The following is a 19,811-nucleotide window of genomic DNA, read 5'->3' as shown; positions in this document are numbered from 1 at the left end:
CAGAATAGCCCTGAGGTGTCAGGTGGCCTCTGGGGTGTGGGGCAGATTTATGGGAAATGTCACTGGGATTGGGTTCAAGGTAGTCTGCCCCGAGAATCAAGACACGGAGGCTTGACACAGAGGCCTGAGCATCTTGGCAGAGGCCGCCGGCCCCCATGGACAGTGGCAGGGTGCCTGGCCTTCTTACGTAACTGGGCAGCTTGGGGTGTGGTGGGGAAGAAGGACTTTCTCCCCCACAGCCAACTAGGGCAATCATCCTAGACTCTGGGGAAGGGGTACAAGGAGTGAGATCCTTAGGTTGATGCTAAAAATTCTCAGGGCTCGTGTCGTGCTCCTGTTGCCAGGATAGCAACAAAGAGGAGCCCATCCCCCACCCCCATTCCCCTTAACGGGGGTGGGGGGGGCTTTGCAAATCAGCTGTACCTGGAGTCTCGGAGGCCCTCGGGGACCGCAGGGCCCAAAGGCTTCATTTCACAGCTGGGAAAAAGTGAGGTCTAGAGGGGTAGGCTCCTTGGTAAGGTCACACGGCAAGTCCTTGGCGGGACTGGGAACCGAGACCCGGTTTGGCCGAGGGCACCATGGGTTTATTTCCAAATCCCAGGAGGAAGACTGAGGGGCAATAAGGATCTTCCAACTTTGCTCAGGCAGAGGGGAAATGTGGCTACCCCCAAGCAGAAGGGAGAAAAGAAAAAGTCCTGACTGAGCTGTCTTTGCACACAGCATCCCATCGGGTCGCCATGAGCACAGCGCAAGCATGCGCCGTGAAGAGGAGGGCCCTGAGGCTCAGAGGGGTGACGGTCCCTATGTGGCTGAAGGGGCAGGGCCAGAACTTAGACTTATCTCTGTCTACTCCGCAGCCAGGGCTGTCTCTGCTCAGCGTGGGCTCAGGGCAGAACTAGGGTTCAATGGGGGCGCCCGGGTGGTTCGGTCGGCTAAGCATCTGACTTTGACTCAGGTCATGATCTCATGGTTCATGAGTGCGAGCCCCACCTCGGGCCCTGTGCTGACAGCTCGGAGCCTGGAGCCCGCTTCGGATTCTGTGTCTCCCTCTGTCTCTGACCCTTCCCTGCTCATGCTCTGTCACTCTCTCTCAAGTAAATAAACATTAAACAACAATTTTAATGGTCAGGCTTATTACTGGAGTAAACCACAATTTTACTGGCCCGTGGAATCTAAACTATCTGGAAGCATAGTTAGTATGTTCTGGGGTCTCGGCCCTGCTGCTCCCTCTGCAAACAAGCTTCAGGGTCTTTTTGTGGAGAGGGGGGTCCAGTCCTGCCTCCTCACGGGGCATTGCCATCTGTTCTGTGTGCCTCGCTTTGGCAGAAGTCTCGCTAATGGCATGGTCAGCCCTCTGGGACCACCCCCGTTGGACGGGCCTCTGGCCGCTGCCCTTCCTGCTTTGTCACCAGTGTCCCTGTCTCTGTGGGATTAGGTTTCCTCAGGGCCGGTCATCTGAGACATCCTCACGTGCATACACCTGCTGGCTCCCTCCTGCAACGGGGGAGGCGTTGGCGCCTGTCTCCCAAGGCCCCGCGGAGGGCGTCCTGAGGACCCCACCCCAAGGCTGGGCTCTCCCTCATGAGGTGCAGAAAGCGGGTCAGGGTAACCAGCAAAAGAACCCACGGGGGAAAAGGTGAGAAGCAGGGGAGCGCTGCTGTTGAGCCCATTTTGGTGGCTAACGGCACACGGCTGGAGGAGGCGGCCCTGACGCGGGAATGAATTGTTTTCTGGGGGCAGTTCTGAGACCCCCCCCCCCCCCCCCCGTCGATCCTTGGGACAGCTAGGAGAGTAGATGGCAATCGTGACAGTAAAACGTCTAGGATTGGAGCCTGGCACACTGTAGGTGCTCAATAAAGCTCAGGAGTCTCTCCTTCTCCTCCTCAAAGCACCCAGCACAGGCCGGGACACAGAGTGGGTGTTGAAGAAATGGAAGACATTATTACTGGTTTTAAAGCGCTCAGCACAGAGTTGACTCTCAGTAACTGGTGGTTCTCGCCCCCTGCCATGTGGCAACTCTGTCAATGCTACATTAAGGCTGGACAGACAGAATGACCCCCTGAAATATCCTCCCTGAAAAAGCATATACACGTGTATGTGGAACACCTCAACTGCAGAAGAAGCCGACCTGAAGGACTGGAGAAGACCGCACCCCATGTGCCCTGGCACCCGGGCAGGGGAGTGCTGTGCAGATGGGAAGGCCCTGGGAGGGGAATAGTCCTGAGCTCCGGACTCAACCTGCTGTGGAGTTGCGGCGTGACTTTGAACAAGTTCCCTAACCTCTCCGGGCCTTGCTGTGCCAAATGCCAAATGAAGGGCTTGGACTAGGCGAGTTAAGGACCCAGGCATCTCTGTTTCCACGGCTGGGTCCAGGGAGGGCCGGGGGGTAGCTGGGATTATCAGGAACAGAGCAGACTTTGTAGAGAGGCCATTTCCCTCACTGTGAGAGGCCGACTCTTCTGCAGGCTGCAGGGGAGAGGCAAGGGAGGAACAGACTTTGCTCTTTCTTCTCGGTGGCCCACAGAGCCTGGGCTGGGAATGCCAACACTGGGGTGAGTTGCTGGCGGGCCAGGGCCTGCCTCCTTCTGCAGGACACCCCCCAACCCAGTACGGAAGGGACTGGGTACCTGTGCATCCCTTCTCGGGCCCGCATTATTCAGAGGAAGCTCCGAGTGCCAGGTCCGCGGCACTGAAAACAGGCCAGGTGCCCCTGGGGAGCAAAGGCACGCGGGCCACAGCCCCACCAACTTACCGATGGCCGTGAGGAAGAGCCCAGCCTGGTCAATGGGCATGCTCCCCTCCTCCTCGTAGTAGTTGACGGTGACCTTGGCAGGGAGGGGCGCACCGGGAGGGAGAGAAGAGCAGAGATCACAGATCACAGGCAGCAAGGTCTGCAGGGACCGCCTTCCCTGACTCATACCTCACGGCCGGTCAGGCCAGTTCTCCCCTAACATGCAAACCGTCTCCTCCAGGAAGCATTCCTGGGTTGCGGGGCTGCTTCTGTCCAATTATCCAACCGGACAGGGGCCTCCCCTCCTCTCAGAGGGCATCCGGGGTGCTGACTGCTTACCTGTGTGCCCCGGTCCATTCTGCTGGGTCTACCGTGGTGTATGACTAGCTTCTGCTAAGCAACCAGGGCTCGGGACTGAGGTTGTTTGCTTTGAATACCGCCCAGAGCCATCACTGCCGTGGGGCACATGGCAAAGCTCATAATCAAAGGACCCAGCGACGAGACATCTGGTCTCAGCTCCGGGCAAATCACCCAGGGGCACTCAGCGCCCCATTTAGACCGCGCTGAGACCGAGGACGTTGCGGGGCGTACCTTCCACGGATTCTAATAGATCACTCGGCAGCCGACAGCCTTAACCTTCCACGAAATCATCACTCGGCCGTCTGGCACGGAGCTTCCAAAACAGGAGCCACCAGCCACACGTGGGTACCGAGCACATAAACGTGGCAAATCTGATTTGACATGCGCCGTGCGATACAGACTTGGTACGACAAAGAACGTGAGCCAGCTCCTTAGTTTGTCTTTTATGCTGGTATCAGGTCAAACTCCTAAGACTGTCCTCTACGGTGTTAAGGGCCACGCACTGCGAAAATTAGGCCCACCTCTTTCTTTTCGCTCTTTCACCGTGGCAACTAGACATCGGGCAAAAGGGGGGGGTGTGGTTCCCACTCGCTGTGCGCTGGGATCGCGCGGTCTAGCTGGGCCCCTCGTTCCCGCCGCCCTCGGAGCACCTCCCCAGCCGCGGTACCTTGTCGCTGCTGGCCTTGGTGCTCGCCTGGCTCATCGTGACCCGCAGCGTGGTGCTGGGCGACAGAAGCCAGCGCTGTTTGCCGTTGGCGGCCACCTCCTCGGCCTGCCCGTCACGCACCACCTCTACCCGCACGCGCTCTGAGTGCTTCAGGCTGAAGGTCTGGGCCTCGGCGGGGGCCGCACTGGAGGGAGAGAGGAGAGCGGGTTGGAGGAGGCGATCTCCGGACAGGTGGGACAAGGGGCTCCAAGAAAAAACTCCTGGGGGGCCAGGTGGCAAGGGCCCTTCTGGGGGATCGGGTCTGGGGCCCCCTCAAAGGACCCCGCTGCACTACAATCACCTGGTTGTGAGGAGGGCCCTCGGTTAAAATACAGATTCCTTGGGCCCGTCTCGTACCCACTGAGTCAGAATGTTCGAGGGTGGGGCCTGTGGCTCTGAATTCTTAATGGCTTCCTCATGGCTTCCGAAGGGCACCCGTGTGGTACCTTACGGGTCCAGGCCCAGAGGCCTGGACCAAGGAATGAACTTGCTCCAAAGGCAGGGCCCGCCCCCCTTCCCGTGTCTGAGCTACAGGCGGAACTTGGTGGAAAGGCCTCAAAGCGGCAGGCGCCCAAGTGCGGGGTCTGTCCAGGGAAGGAGCCTGGAACTTGGGTCCTCAAAGGGCAGGGGTGGGTTGGCTCTGTCACAAAGGCCCCTCCCGCCGTGACTTTCTTTCCCGGCTTGGAACTTCCCCTCTCACAGTCATTCCTAGGGGCTCTGGGGCGGCCTTCTATGAAACGGTGGTACATTTGGAATTCTTGAAAAGCCATTAAGATTTCAGGGCAGGAAGCGAACTGGTTTGATCTGGTTTGATCTAGGCACATTTGTGTCCCCCCACAGATACACATGTTGGAGCCCTGCTCCCCAACATGACTGCGTTTGAAGACAGGGCTTTTAGAAGATAATTAAAGTGACATGAGGTCATGCGCACGAGGTCCTGTCTGATAGGGTTGGCCGCCTTACGAGAAGGGGAAGAGAGATCTTTCTCCCACGCACCGAGGAAGGCCACAGCCAGAGAGCGGCTACCCGCCCGCCAGGAAGCATTCCCACCCCAACCCGACCACGCCGGCCCCTGATCTCAGACTTCCGGCCTCCAGGGCTGGGAGAAAGAGTTGGCTGTTTTCAAGCCCGCCAACCCGCGGTATTTTGTTACTGCCTGAGACACTGGTTTAAGGGGAGGCCACAGGAAGGACAGGGAGACTGGGGGAGGAAGGTGTCCGGGGAGGACAGTTTTGCTAAAGCCAGCGCCCAGTCTGAAGAGGGCTCAGAGGGATTTAGGTGGGATTCCCCTGGGCTTTGGGACTAAGACATAGAGGTAAGTGTCAGCTTTGAAGGCACATCTGCCGTCCCGAGGGCCCGGCACTCCCGGTTCCTGAGCCGTTCTCCACTACCGCTGGGCATCAGAATCACCAGAGGGTGCGGTCTAAATCCTCAGGGTTTTTCTTTTAAGGCTGGAGATTTGCGGATCCTCTCCCTGGAGCGTCTGGCTGGCAGAGCGGAGGTCCGGCCGGGGCAGCTGCAGAGGTGAGCAGCGGCCAGAGGCTGGGTGAGAGGTTTAGGGCAGAGGTTCTCAAAGCTCAGCAGCATCACCCGGAACACTTGTCTAAATGACGATCGCCGGGCCCTCCTCAGAGTTTCAGATTCAGACGCTCTGGAGTGGGGCCTGAGACTTTGCATTTCTACCATTTCCTTCCTTTCTTTTCTTTTCTTTCTTTCTGAGAGAGGGAGGGCACAAGTGCGCAAGGGGCAGAGAGAGAATCCCAGGAGGTGCAGAGAGAGAGGGGGAGAGAGAGAGAGCAGCAGGGCTTACCCGAAGCGGGGCTCGAACTCACGAACCGTGAGAGCACGACCTGAGCCCAAGTCAGATGCTTCACGACTGAGCCACCTGCGTGTCTACTGTTTCGGGGACCTGTTGGCGATGCTGCTCCAGAGCTACACGGGTCTAGGGAGCCACTGGCTTAGACGCCCGGCAGTGCCCTGGGGTGACCAAGGTTGCGAGTGAGTCTGTAGAGGCCGCCAGGCAGGGTGTCTCTGAGCCAGGCCACGGACTGCAGGGGCCGCTGGCCAAGACCACTGGTCCGGGGCACTGCAGGAGAGCGCGGGTCAGGGTCTGGCCGTCCATGCCCGGGGCTGGGAAAGGAGCCTGAAAAAGCTCCAGGGCCACGCTGTTTCTTGTCCGACTGCCCCCTTCTGAACTTCTGAGCCCATCTCGGGGTCACTGAGCTGATCTGAGGCTGGACGCTTGTTGGCGGTGGGCTGCTGTCCTCTGTCCACACTCATGGTTGGGAGAAGCAGAGTCTCAGCAAAAACCCGGATTGGGGGTCCACTTGCTTGACACGTGGGCCTGAGCCCAATTTTGCCACTGAGCTGCCGAGGGAGGCTTGGGCGTGTTCCTTGCACCTTCTGCGTGTCCATCTGCCCACCCAGAAGACACCCACCCACGCCTCCTGTCCCTCGGGCTTTGTCCGTCATCCGTCACAGGGCAGGGACTGAGTTTTGTCTCAGGGTGTTGCCACGGGGTACCTGTTCTCTGGATGGCAAGCCCCCGAGGGCTTCAGGGGCGCCCCGCCTCCTGCAGAGACCAGCGTAGGGCTGGGGACATCACACACCCCCCAGCAAAGAGGGTGGAGCTGAGCAGGACAGAGGTGAGCCTTCTAGAAGTGCCAGGCGGCATCGCCCAAAGGGCACGCGCGTAAGACGCTGTGAGGTGGCACAAGGATGCACAATTGAAAAGATTTATGTATTTATTAAAAGTGTTATCTTTTCGGGGCGCCCGGGTGGCTCAGTCCGTTGAGCGTCCTACTTCGGCTCAGGGCATGATCTCACGGTCCGTGAGTTCGAGCCCCGCGTCGGACTCTGTGCTGACAGCTCAGGACCTGGAGCCTGCTTCCGACTCTGTGTCTCCTCCTCTCTCTGCCCCTCCCTTGCTCATGCTCTGTCTCTCTCTGTCTCTCAATAATAAATAAATGTTAAGAAAAAAAATTAAAAAAAAGCGTTATCTTTTCATGGCAATTGATAAAGGATTGCCATTTATGGTAATAACATAAGTTCTCCATTTATTTATTTTTATTAAATTTTTTTAAGTTTATTTTGATCGAGAGAGAGAGAGAGAGAGAGAGAGAGAGAGAGTGCAAGTGGGGGAGGGGCAGGGAGAGAGAGAGGGAGAGAGAGAATCTCAAGCAGACCCTGAGCTCTCAGCACAGAGCTCAACTCGGGGTTCGGACTCCCGTGAGATCATGACCTGAGCCAAAACCAAGAGTCAGACACGTAACTGATTGAGCCACCCAGGAGCCCCTATTTACTTATTTTTTAAAATAGGCTCCAAGACCTCGTGATGGAGAGTCACATGCCCTACCCACTGAGCCAGCCAGATGCCCTGCAAGATCGCCACTTAAAGTTAGGGGCGCCTGGGTGGCTCAGTCAGTTGAACATCCGACTTTTGATCTCAGCTCAGGTCATGATCTCATAATTTGTGAGTTCGAGCCCCGCATCAGGTTCATCCCCTCTCTCTCTCTGCCCCTTCCCTGCTCAAGCTCTCTCTCTCTCTCTCAAAATAAAGAAATAAACTGAAAAAAATTAAAATAAGATAAAGTTATAAAATGTGAGTTGATGTAAAGAAAAATGTTAACAGTACTACAGGTAGAATACAGTGTGGGGGAAAAAAATCACAAGTCTGGGCAATTGTGGTCTCAGGTCAGGAAAATATTCCTCTGGCCCAAGTCCCAGCTTTGACCATCAACTTGCTGGATGGCTTTGGGCAACACACTTTTCCTCTGTTTCACCCAATGGAAAATGGGAGCATGGCACCAGCGGGAGGTGGCTGGCACTGGGGGAGCGTAGGCCCTGCACCCAGGGGTGAGGAGGGAGGCACTGAAAAGCTGGGGGTCTCTCGGCTGGGTCCCCACTTCCCTTTACGCACAGCCACTATGATTTCATCTGGTTTTATACGTTGGGTTTCTGCATACAGTTTAGAAAAAATTGCTTTACAAACTCACAGGGCAGGATGAGTTTTAGGACCCGACTTTGACAACGGCTGCTCTAAGTGATGCTTTCTGCCACCTTCGTTCCTCGGGGCCAGTGAGAAACTGGAGGAGGCCCCAGAGGCTCAGGGGGTTAACGCCTGGCCCTGGCTGGCATTGGAGCTCCAGGGCCCCATTCCCTCCTACCCCAGCACCAGCCCTGCTCTGAGCTGAGCAAACAGCTATTCTTGGAGCGGCTCTGGCAGAAGCAACAAAGGCACCCATTGTCCCCTGGAGATCCTGTTGGCTGCCTCCCTCCCCAGAAAGAACCAACCTCTCAGAGCTCATCCCCCAGAAACCCGAGAACCAGGGGCTGTGGGCACCTTGATTGTCCCTGGAGAAGGCAGGGAGGGGCCCAGGATAGTATCGAGGGACCGAGTGGGGAAATTGGGGGCGGCCACGATCAGGTCACGATCTCACGGTTCATGAGCTCGAGCCCCACGTTGGGCTCTGCACTGACAGCATGCAGCCTGCTTGGAATCTTCTCCCTCTCTCTGCCCACCCTCCGCCCTGCTTGTGCTCTCTCTCGCGCTCTCAAAATAAATAAGTAAACTTAAAAAAACACTGCATTTCTTCCCCCCCCAAATTTATGGAGGAACAACTGACAAATATAATTGTGCATATTTAAAGTGTCCAACATGATGATGTGCTACGCATACACGTTGGGGAATGAAACTGCATGTCTTTTCTTTTTAAAAAACTTTGTTTAATGCTTATTCATTTTTGAGAGAGAGGGAGAACGTCAGCAGGGGAGGGGCAGAGAGAGAGAGACACAGGATCTGAAACAGGCTCCAGGCTCTAAGCTGCCGGCAGAGAGCTGGATGTGGGGCTTGAACTCATAGACTGTGAGACCAGGATCTGAGCCGAAGTCCAACGCTCAACCGACTGAGCCGCTCGGGTGCCCCGTGTCTTTTCTTCGTTTCGTTGTTCATTTAGTGGCAAACAAACAACGGTTATCTTCAAAAGTTATTACAGCAAAGGTGCTATCATTTCTCGAGGTGAATGGGAGACCTAGGATCACAGACCCTTCCCACCTAAGAGGCATCCCTGGGGTACGTCACCAGCATTTGCAAAACCAGGACTAGGGACGGGACAGGGGTCTGGGGACACACGCGTGGTCTTAATACGGCGAACGTGTAGCCTGGAGACTGCCTTTCTAACAAGCTCCCACAGTTTGAGAAGCAACGAATTGGACATGGAGAGGAGGAAGACGAGCAGAGGATTCCCGGCAGCACGGGCAGCCTGGGTGGCGACTGCAGTGGACGTTAGCCGAGCGCGTTGGAGAAACGAGGGAGAGCAGCGTGGCCGCGGTTTGTGAGCAAAGGGGAGGGGGGTGGCGGGAGGAGAGGACCTAGCTCATGGCGAGGAGCTGGCCTTCCCCCTGCGCCCCCCCCCCCCCAAGGGCACTGATGGCTTCTAGGCTTCGGTGACATGATCGTTTTTGCGCTGTAGACAGATGGCCCAGGGTGCGGGGTGGGGAATGCGTTTCAGGAGAGCAACAGCGCAAGGTGGCGGGGGGGGGGGGGGTTCAGTGAAGTGACTGCCGCTGTCCGGGTGAGTCAGGATGGCGGTGTGGGACAAGGTGATGGCCGTGGGAATGGAGAGTCATGGCTGGTGTCACACAAAGGAGCTTTGAGCAAGACTGGAATGCGGTGTCAGATGTGGAAGAGGGAGGTTGGCTGAGCCCGGCCCAAGGGAATGGACTGCAGAGACCTAACGTGTGCCCGGCCCCGCGAAGGTTTTAGGGCGTCCGAGGAACCAGTCGGTTTCTCCGATCTTTGCTCAGTCAGAGGGAAGGGTCACCAGCTTGGCCTCGTGGGGCTGGGGTGCCCACTCGGCCCCAGGCGTGAGGGCACGGCGTGCCCGCTCCTAGCTGGCATCTGGAACTCTCGGCTTATCCACCTGTCCCGGGCCTTGTTAACACCAGGCGGGGATCACCCCCACAGGGAGCCCAGCTCCTGGCGGTCTGAGTGCGACATCCTGCCCTCGGGTCTCTGCAGGATGGGAGGGGGTTCGTGGGTGCCAGCTCGGCAGGCAACGCCACAGCGAGCACCCTCCAGACGGGAGGAAGGCAAAGCCTCTAGCTGGCGTGATGGGGGCTGGGGACGGGGATGGGTCTCTCTTCAGCCACCCCCTTCTCTGCCTGGTGACCTCAGCAGCCTCTCTCAGTAGGCACTGGTGCTTCCAGCCGCCCCTCTCCTTAGGGCAGAAACAGTCTCCTCTGTGGTCACTCCCTCCCCAGACACCTTCAGTGGCTCCCCACTGCCTACGTCACAAAGTCTAACGTCTGAGCCTGGCAGTCAAAGCCCTGGCTTGAGCTCACTGACTCTCTAGCCTTACGCTCTAGGCTACGGAGTCGATGCCCTTTCTGCCCCTGTGGGTCCCTACTGTCTTGCCAGGTACCTTTGCTCCTGCATGGCATGTCCTGGTCACACTGTGCACCCTGTCCATCCTTCAGCTTGGCTGCCTCCTCCTCCAGCAAGTCTTCCCTGATGCCATCCGCCAGGATTCCTCCCTCCCCCCACTTTGTTGGTGCCTCAAACGGCACTTAAATGCTCAACATTTCTTTCCCATGCGTCTCATGGATGTTTTGAGGCCATAGCTCGTTATCGTTTTACTAATATTACAATAAGCCCAACGGTACTTCACGATAACGACTTACTGAGTATTTACTATGCGCCAGGCACTGTTGGAAGCCCTTGACTCACGGGATCTCGGTCCATCCTTCCGACACCCCATGAGGTCTGTCTCAATATCGTCCCATTTTACAGGGGAGCATGCTGAGACCGGCAGAGGGTGAGCACTCGCTCCGAGTCTCAGGGACGGTGTTGGCAGAGTGTGGGGGTAAATTCAAGCTCTCTGAGCTCTGGGTCTGGCGGCTCCCTTCCTGGGGGAGGATCCACAGGTTACAGTCTTCCCTAAAGGTCCTCTGGTGGAAGGCGAGGGGAGAATGTCAGGCCTGGCTCAGGACAAGAGCAAATGAGAGGCCCTTAGGGACCCCTAGAGCTCCCTGCTGATTTTGTAGGTGGGGTCAGAGGCCCAGAGAAGGGACACCGAAGGCTTGGGTGAGTGGCCTAGATAGTCAAAGCCCCTGGCCATGGAGTCTGGCATGGCTGGACAGGCAGAGCTGCCTCTGAAAACTGCCCCCCCCCGCCCCATCTAACAGGTGTCTGTCCAGCCGGGGGAGGGGGGAGAGGAGAGGACAATGGTGGTGAGCCCCTGTCACCATGCTCCCAACCTGATGCAGGGCCCTGAGGGCAAGGAGGGAAGGCTCTCGGGGACCCCAGCTATGCAAGCTGGGCCGGACACACAGGGTACAAGGTCCTCCTTAGAACGCGGGCCCCCCTCCCCCCAACCCCTCCCAGGAGCTAGCCTGAAACCAGAGCCCCCGAACCGCTCCTGGCGAGGCCTCCTCTTTAGGGTTGAGAGCGCTGGGTGCTGTTCTAATTTATGAGGCCTCCTGACTTGGCCTGATTCCTCCTACCATCATTCTCTTAGGAGCAAGCGCTGCTCTGGCCAAGCTCGGCTACATGCCCTTGACCTTCCACTGGCCAGTCCAACGGTGCTCATCCCTTGAGGCTGGGGGTGGGGAGCTCAACCCAGTGACAGGCCAGTCTACATGCATCACTGGCCACATCCATCCATTCATTTACTCAATGAAGGAGGCCTTCATTGACTCGAGGGCTGGAGGTGTATGGGAGTGAGGAAGGCAGCCGGTGTGGAGAATGCTGCTCAGAGGAGGTGATATCTGAGCTAAGCCTTGGTGGATGAAATGTCAGGCTTGCAGAGGTCTGGGGGATAGTCCTCCAGGCAGAGGGAACAGCATGTGCAAAGGCCCTGTGGTATGAATGAGCTTGGTGTGGTCGAGAGCTAGTAGGATCCACAAAACCAGTGCGGCCAGAGTGGAGTGTGTGTAGGGTCGTTGGCCGGAGATGGGATCGGTGAGGCAGGGCTTGGCACTCTAAGGGAAGGGGAGATCATGGCACACCAAGTCTCCATTGCTTCTAACTGGATCGCAGACCCTCCCTGGCCTTTGTCCTAAGGATACTTTCTAAAACACTCATACCAACCGAGGAACAGGGAGGGAGGGAGTCTGAGAAGAGTCGAGGGAGTGAGGTGGTGAATTTTGAGGCTCTGGGCTCTTCCCCAAAGTGGGGTACAAATCTGTACCCCTCCCTATTTTCCCAACATTTTACTGTGCCTGCTTCTCCCGCCCTGGCACCCTCCTTCCTATCTTCTGCCCGAAAGTGATGGTCAAGATCCTGCCAAGAGACATGGCTGGTCAGCCTCTGCCCTGGGGTATGCCAGGGGAGGGCGCAGGGATCATTCCCACCTCCCTTCTCATCCTGAGGTCAAGTGTAATTTAGGAGACCACTCTGCAGAGGCAAGAGACAATTGTTCACATCATCTGTGCCCTGAAGTTCCTGTGGACTTCAGGATACGGATCCTGAACTTTCTCCAACAGAGTGAGGGGGCCACCTCTCACCCCCCAGGACTGTGTAAACAAACGGAGGGGTAGGAGAATCTGCCTTCACAACTTGGTCTGTGGGTCAGCGGGAGAGTCAGGCAGAGTGTGATCACCCCATTACTTGACCCCGCGGCTGCCCTTTCTCCAACGCCTCCCAGCTCTGGGGGTGTCCCCGCTGGGAAACCAAAGGTGAGTGGGGAGGAGGGTGAAACCAACATGGGAATGTCACTGCTCTGTGCCCTCACTAGCTTCAAGCCAGGATCAGGCAGGGGCCCCGGCAGCCCCAGTGAGGAAGCAGCTGCCAGCCAAAGGGAACATCGGGGGAGATGGTGCGGGCAAGTCGTACCTGTGCCAGACCTAAGATAAGACGCTTGGGCGTGAGAGAAGGAAACAGAAAGTGCCTTCAATAACTATTGCAAAGCAAATCTCTAGATAAAAATCCCCACTTCCCCTTTTCTGTGTGTTTAGTCACAGCTCGCTAGAACCAGCACCCAGAATGTGCCTGGGCCAGGGCGTCCACCCCCAAAGGGTCAGTGTGGCTGGGGAGAGGGGGGGTCAACCATAGGGTCTGCTGAGTAACGGGGCAGGTAGGCCCCCACCGTGTGTCTGGGAGGGGAGCCGCTTGTGCGTCTTAGGAAAGGGGGTATGGGTGTGGAGACTTGTTCATTCTCTTTTGTCACTCAGGAGTGAGAAGTCAAAGATACTCCCTTACTAACTGGGCGCAGGGTCCACCAGGCCTTGTCCCTTGATGCCTCCACAGAGACCCTGGCGGGGGCGTGGGGGAGGGGGGGCTCATGTGGGGTCTGGCGTCAGTACCTGTGTCCGGGTCCAGGAGGACTCATTGGGAAGTGCAGGGTTGAAAGGGGGCGAGTGAAGTGTCTGGGGGCAGCGGAGGGTAGAAGGGACACAGGCTGAGAGGGTCGCCCAGTTCAACCTGCTAGTTTGAAGGTCACACAGGATAGAGTGGAAGTTAAGTCAGACAGACCTGGCCCGGAGTCCTATGTGACACCTCTCTGGGCCTCACTTTCCTCATCTACAAAATGGGATGATCTCAGCATGACCCCCAAGGTCTGTGATGAGGAAGATACAAGATAATGCATTTGGTTTCTCAGTGCTCCCTAAAATCTCTGCCATTATTAATACCGACAGTAACTCTTAATGCTACCGATATTAGGCATGACAACAGCAGTAATAGCTCCAGCTCCTTTGTTCTAGAAAGGGCTTCCTTCCACTAGACCGGTGGTTCTCAAACCTGGGGGTGACTCTGTCCTCCCACCAGGGGACTCCTGGCGTTACCTGAAGACATTTTTGCTTGTCACTTTTGCAGGGACATTGCTACTGGGGTTAGAAGTCAGGGATGCAGCTAAACATTCTACGAGGCACAGAACAGCCCCCCCCCCCCCCCACCCCAGCAAAGAGTTATCTGGCCCCAAGTGCAATGGCGTTGAGGTTCAGGACCTCTGCTCCAGACTTGTGCTGTTCAGAACAATGACAACCGCCTACCTGGGGCTCTGGGCACCGATGCTCGGTGAAAACTGAACTGAGATGTGCCGTAAGTATAAAATTTACACACTGGATTTCAAAGACTTAGTATGAAAAAGACAATGTAAACTATCTCACTAACAAGTTTCATACTGATTACATACTGGAATGCTAGTATTTGGGATATACTGGGTTAAATAAAATATATTATGAAAATTGGGATGCCTGGGTGGCTCAGTTGGTCGAATGTCCAACTCTTGGTCTCAGCTCAGTTCACGATCTCACAGATTTGTGAGATAGAGCCCCGAGCTGGGCTCTGTAGAGACTCATAGAGCCTGGCTGGCTAAGATTTAAGAAAGAAATGTTTGCAGCCTGGGAAACAGCTGGTTGAAAAGCAGCAAAGCAGACCAGGGAAACCAGGTGTCCTTTGAAATGTCAAGCCTGGAAACAGCCAGACCTTGCCCGTGGATCAACATTCCCACTGTGTAAATGCTTAATCTAAGGTAGAAAAACAACCCCCTTCCTGTGATGTATACACTGACCCCATCACGTTCCGCTCGCCTGCCTGCACGTCACTACCCTGATTGTACTCATCAGCCAAAAACTTAGGAATAAGCTTTGATCCTGCTTTTGATATTTCTTTCCCCTGCAGCCTTTGAGATGCACTGATAAGATTCTCAATAAAAACTAGGCAAGAGCTTTGCTCCGGGCCATCACCACTCGGCCCCCTCGCTCTCTCCTTTCTCTGATTCAGGAGCCTGGAGTAATCTGTCATTTGCTGCCCCAGGGTTTGCTGATCAAACCCGGCAGGGCTCTGTGCTGACGGCCCTGCTTGGGATTCTCTCTCTCTCTCTCTCTCTCTCTCTCTCTCTCTGCCCCTCCCCAACTCATGCATGTGCACACTCTCTCTCTCTCAAAATAAACATTTAAAAATATGTTTTATGAAAATTAGTTTCACCTCTTTATTTAGTGTTTTATTTGTTTTTGAGAGAGAGAAAGAGAGAGAGAGGGAATGAGCGGGGGAGGGGCAGAGAGAGAGGGAGACACAGAATCTGAAGCCGGCTCCAGGCTCTGAGCTGTCAGCACAGGGCCCGACGCGGGGCTTGAACTCAGGAACCACAAGATTGTGACCTGAGCTGAAGTTGGATGCTTAACCCACGGAGCCACCCAGGTGCCCCACACCTCTTTCTTTTAATCCTAAAAAATGGGGCCACAAGAAAAGTAAAAATTTACACTTGTGGCTCAGTTTGTAGCTGGCATTCTGTCTCTGCTGGACGGTGCTGGTCTAGACTGCACCTCTTCTCTCGGGGGTGGGGGAGTCTTAAGGGAAGAGCAGTTGCGGGGTGTGGGTTGTGGTGGCAGTGGCCGCTTTCTTGAGAAAGGACAAAGCGGATCATCACAGCTCTGCCCCCTGGCAGAGGGAGGGTGAGTCCACACCTCCCCGACTCAATGCCCGCCCCACCCCCACCCCGCCCGGGGGCTGGGCCTCTCTCTGCCAGGACAAGGTAGGGCAGGAGGCCTGAGCATGGCCCCTCTCTTTTCTCCCCATCCCCCCTCCGGAGGCACCATGCCAGTCTTTCAGGCTGCGGCAAAAGGGCCCCAGTGCACAAACAGGCGGGTATGGGGACAGCTGAGGCTTAGAGACCTAAGTGCCCTGGCTACCTGCCCACCCCCTGGCAGTGCTCAGATTAGGACTGGGGGTGGGGAAGGGAGGGGAGCTCTCCCAAGCACTGAGGCCTGGACCACACTCCACTGCTGCGTTATGACCCTCAGAAACCACCCCTGGAGTTTCCATGTGGACAACCGAGGCCAAGGGCAGATGCCTAGGGAGGGTCCCTCATCTGCGTGGTGACCAGGACCTTTGCCTTCATGGAAGGAGGCTGGGGCTTAACGGTATCAGGGTGGCCAGTGCCTGCCCAAGAGGTGGCAGGCGACTGGGTGGGCAGGGCTGCTGGGGCCACTGAAGACGACAGAGGATGGGCTGGGGAGGGTGTGTGGGAAGACACAGGGATGGGATTGGTAAGGGTCTGGGGAGGCGGGTGGTCCAGAGGACAGGGCAATTTGGGAGCAACACGTCACACTGGCAACTCCAGCTCAGCTCAAGGCACAGGGAGGTTAGGGGACCTGCCTAAGGTTATCAGCATGGGGTCCCGCCTTAGAGTCCGGCATGCTCTCTCCTGTTGGCACTGACCCCTCCAACTCTAGCAACGAGGAACATTTCACATGCTTGGAATAGAGGGCTGCTATGGCAGAATGGTCATAGAATGATCCTACCTGGACCCCGTCCACCTTTTCACTCACACCAGCCACACCTTCGCAAGGATGCCCCACAGAATTACAGGAGATGGGCCACTGGCCTTGCCTGCTTCCTGGGGGCTGGGGGCTTTGGGGGGCATGGCCTCAATCCCCCCACCCGATGTCCTGCTGTCTCAGAAATCCTGCACCCTGCCAACATTTGTGGGCAAGTGAAGACGGGGAGGGGACAGGGTCTAGAATCAGGGACGCTCTTCGGACAAAGACCCCCACCTCTGCACCCTCCAGCCTGGCAGAATAAAGTCCTTCTCAACCCCAGGGTGAAGTCAGGGGAAGGCATTTGGGGACAGGAGCTCACAGCCAGTGCCTGGGGACAGGCAACCACGGGCAGCCCCCACAGGGCGAAATTGGAGCCTGAGCAACCCCCAGGGCCAGATTCCGCCCCAGGGCAGCTCCCCTCTGGCCTGGCCCCAGCCCCCCCCCCCTCCCCCAGCAAATCCTGGAGAAAGCTCAGCTGATTAGAGGTGAGTGGGGAGTCGGGAGGGTCTGAGAGGAAGGGGAGGGCCTGGGGGGAGAAGGGAGGTGCTGAGGGGAGAGGATGGCGGGAGGACTAGGGGTATCTCTGGGGTTGTCCTGAAAGGGGCTGGAGGGGGTCAGACCGTGGGAAGATTGGAGTACAGGGGAGGGGCCCTGGGAAAGGGGTGGTGAGGTTGCTGGGTCTGTGTGAGGGTCTCGGGATTTGGCGGGGCGAGAGGCGGGGGGTCTCGGGCCGTCGCGGTGGCCCTGCTCACCTGTAGACATCGGTCCAGAGGTGCGTGCCCAGCACGTACACCGCCTCGACGCGGCTCCCGTACTGCAGCCGCACGGTCCGCTCCTGCTGCATCGTCCCCCAGTGGCCGGCCCTGCGCCGGTACTCGCTCGTCCAGGTCAGGTCCGCCCCGAGCACCTGCAGCAGGTGAGTCCCCTCGAACCGCCTGAGCCGCTGCGGCCCCGGGCGGCTTTATCTACGGCCGGTGGGCGGGGCGGCCGGCCGGCCTCCTCTCGCAGTGGGCCGCGGGCCCGTCCGTCAAGCGTGGCCACGCCCCCACAATTCCCGCGCGCGCGGCCCCGCCCCCTCGCCCCCGGAGCCTGTAATCCGGGTGAGGTCAGCGGTTGCCAATTTCCTCCTTTCCACGCTTGCTTTGCTGGCTCGATACGCTTGCAGTGGGCTCCCAGCTACCCGCGCCAGGACGCCGGGGCCAGTCTGCCCTCCGGGCGCCCCCAGTTTTTCAGGGCAGATAGTGCAACTGTGGAGCTGTCAGAGGTCAGAGGGGCGAGGACAGGAAGCGGCGGGAGCCCGGAGGGAGTGGGCGCCCAAACCCAGCCTGGGGGCCGGACCGAGCCTTCTTAAAGGAGGCATTTGCAAACTCGGGGAAAGGGAGGCGGGGGAGTCGCCGGAGCAAAGCCAGGAAGCCAGATACAAGCTGACATGCCTCCGTCCACCGGACAATCAGGGAAAATGGGGAGGGGGTGGCAGGGGAACCCAGCAGCCTACAGGGTCAGGATGCCAAGTCAAGGCATTGGTGAGTGGGTGGGCGATGGGAGCCTTGGCGTGGCTTCTTCAGCGAGGAGTGGTCGGGTGTGGAAGTGAAAAGGGCCATTCTGGCTGTGGAAGATGGAGGTGCCCTGGGGCAACGGGGGTGGGAGGGTGGTGGTGATGAAGACCCCAGCTGGGGCTGTGTGAGTGGGGGCTGGAGAGGAGGGGATCGACGACGGAGGGGATCGACGACGTGAGCAGCGGTTGTGGGGTATTGACGTTCTGGGGGGAAGGGCAGTGAGGGGTCCCGTGCTGGTCTGGGCTGCAGGGCCAAGGAGGGTGGCACCGCAGGGGTCAGTTCGTGTCTTGTGGAGGCTGAGGTGTGGGACAACATCCAGTGGGAGCCCAAACCGGTCCCCACCCCTGTCTCAGACCCTCCCGGCTCCGAATCTGAGCCAGGGCCTATGCCTATTCAGATAATTCAGCCAGCTATGAGTAAGTGTTCCTTGGTAGAGTGGACAGGAGCTGGGGGGGGGGGGGGGGGGGGGGGGGGGAGTGAACAGAGGTTACAAGAAAGAGGGGGCAGGCTGGAGGGGGTGTGTGTTTGAGGAGGAGGCAGGACTGCTGGGGCATGGGAGCCCTGGGAGGGGGTGCACTTGAGTGAGAGGGTTGAGGCTTAGAAGTGCCCAGAGCTGAGGCACACCCAGCCCCTGACCCCATCAACTTTCTCGACGTGGCCCAAACTAGGAGATGCTAGAGCCCAGCTGCTCGTGGGTAGAGCAGGATCTGGGAGGAATGTGGGTGGCGAAAGGGGAAGGCCTGAGTTGGGCTAGGGGGGCATGTGCCCCAAAGGGCTCACAGACCCAGGGAGACGCTGGTAACTTTTAATAGGCTCCTGGCAGTGCTGAGGGAGTGCACCATCCAGTCAGGAGACAGCTCGAGGGGAGCTACCTTGTGCACCTTGGCGCTGACTTTGAGGGTCCCCCCAGGTGGGACCTTGTCTGGGCATCCCTCTACTGGAGTCACTTTTGCAGCCCCTACCCTGTGGCAGATACGGGGCATATGCTGGGGACCCCTCCTTCCTGGAGATCGTAGGGCATGGTACCCTTATCTCACCCACCAGGGAACTAGGGCCCAGAGTGTGTGTGTGTGTGGGGGGGGGTAGAGGAACATTGCACCCCCACCTAGGCCCCGGGAGGTCACGACAGCAGCCGCGTAGTGATAACGTCAGGCAAGAGGTGGTGATTGCCAGCAGACAGAAAATAACAGCGGGCCCTTAATGCGTTCTTTCTGGAGTGTGCCAGGCACGGCTCCAGCGGCACTTTTCATGTATTAGTATTAGAATTAGATCATCGTACCGTCCCAATTAACCCTGCCACTTTACAGATGAAGAAAGCGAGTGGCGCAAAGGTTAAAGAATTTGCCCTCAGTCTCCTAGCTCCTGATGGTGGCGGAGCCAGGGTAGGACTTGTGTGGCCCCGGGGGGGGGGGGGGGGGGGGGGGGGGGGACAGGGGAAGAGCAGGCAGGAGCAGAGAAGGAACGTCGGCTCTTAATTGGTAGACGAGGAAACCCAAGTTCTAGTCCCCTTGTGGAGCCTTGGACAATGCGCCCTGCCATTTGGAGCCCTCGGTTTTGTCATCTGTGAACGGCTGCTCTCTCCGCATCGACGGGAGGGTGGCATCACATGAGACAATGTATGGAAAACACTAGCACGAGGTCCCTGGCGCGAGGCAGAGCAAGAGATGAGACTCCCTCTCCTTGAAAAATTCCAACCGGGACCCGGTGGACCCACACTCAGGGTTCCTGTCCTTGCCTCAGGGCCTGGTTGGTGTTAAGATTGGGGGGGGGGGCTCCCGGTGCCCAAGGGTTTAAAATAGCTGAAGTGGTCACAGCTGTTGGTGGATCCAGGGCCGGAGGTCTCACGCATCCCTGCTGCTCCCACCGCTCCCCTGGAGGCCGGAAGAGCCGCAAGGCATCTCATTGTGCCTTTTGGGGAATGCCAACAAAGGACAGGCTTAGCGTGGGCCAGTTCCTGGCACTGACCCGCACCCCACACCCCTGACTCCGGCTCCTGCCAAGCATTTGGCTGGAGAGTCTGGGCTGGAAGGGCTCCTCTGCGCTGCTCTGTGCTACGATCCTTTCCTGGGGGTCTCTGTGCCCCCCTGTGCCAGGCCTTGGGGAGGTGACGCAGACATCTCATGGGCCTGCTTTGAGCTCACTGAGGGCATCATTCACCTTAGAGTTTAAAAAGAAAGAAATATATAAGCAAGACCTG

The 19,811-nt window shown here is 57.6% G+C and overlaps 1 protein-coding gene and 1 non-coding gene across 3 annotated transcripts in view; both read right to left on the bottom strand.

Annotated features, from left to right (window-relative positions):
- PADI2 (peptidyl arginine deiminase 2) overlaps positions 1–16,989 on the bottom strand; it is a 43,839-nt gene extending 26,850 nt beyond the window's left edge. The window contains exons 1-3 of one of the 2 annotated variants that reach the window (XM_049617972.1): positions 16,811–16,989; positions 3,759–3,942; positions 2,753–2,825 (exon numbers count right to left, since the gene is read on the bottom strand). In XM_049617972.1, coding sequence (XP_049473929.1) covers positions 2,753–2,825; positions 3,759–3,942; positions 16,811–16,902 — 349 coding nt within the window. In that variant the 5' untranslated portion in view covers positions 16,903–16,989. Of the gene's footprint in view, positions 1–2,752; positions 2,826–3,758; positions 3,943–5,607; positions 5,777–16,810 lie in introns of those variants that run through there. The other variant, XM_049617973.1, reaches the window with a different exon arrangement.
- On the bottom strand, positions 8,869–9,001 carry LOC125913819 (small nucleolar RNA SNORA72). The gene has a single exon (XR_007455111.1). It is a non-coding gene; the product is annotated as a small nucleolar RNA SNORA72 (small nucleolar RNA).
- Positions 16,990–19,811: the final 2,822 nt, after the last annotated feature.

Source organism: Panthera uncia, assembly GCF_023721935.1.
Source record: "Panthera uncia isolate 11264 chromosome C1 unlocalized genomic scaffold, Puncia_PCG_1.0 HiC_scaffold_4, whole genome shotgun sequence".
NCBI lineage: Eukaryota > Metazoa > Chordata > Mammalia > Carnivora > Felidae > Panthera > Panthera uncia.
This window is presented reverse-complemented; position numbering and strand designations above follow the sequence as displayed.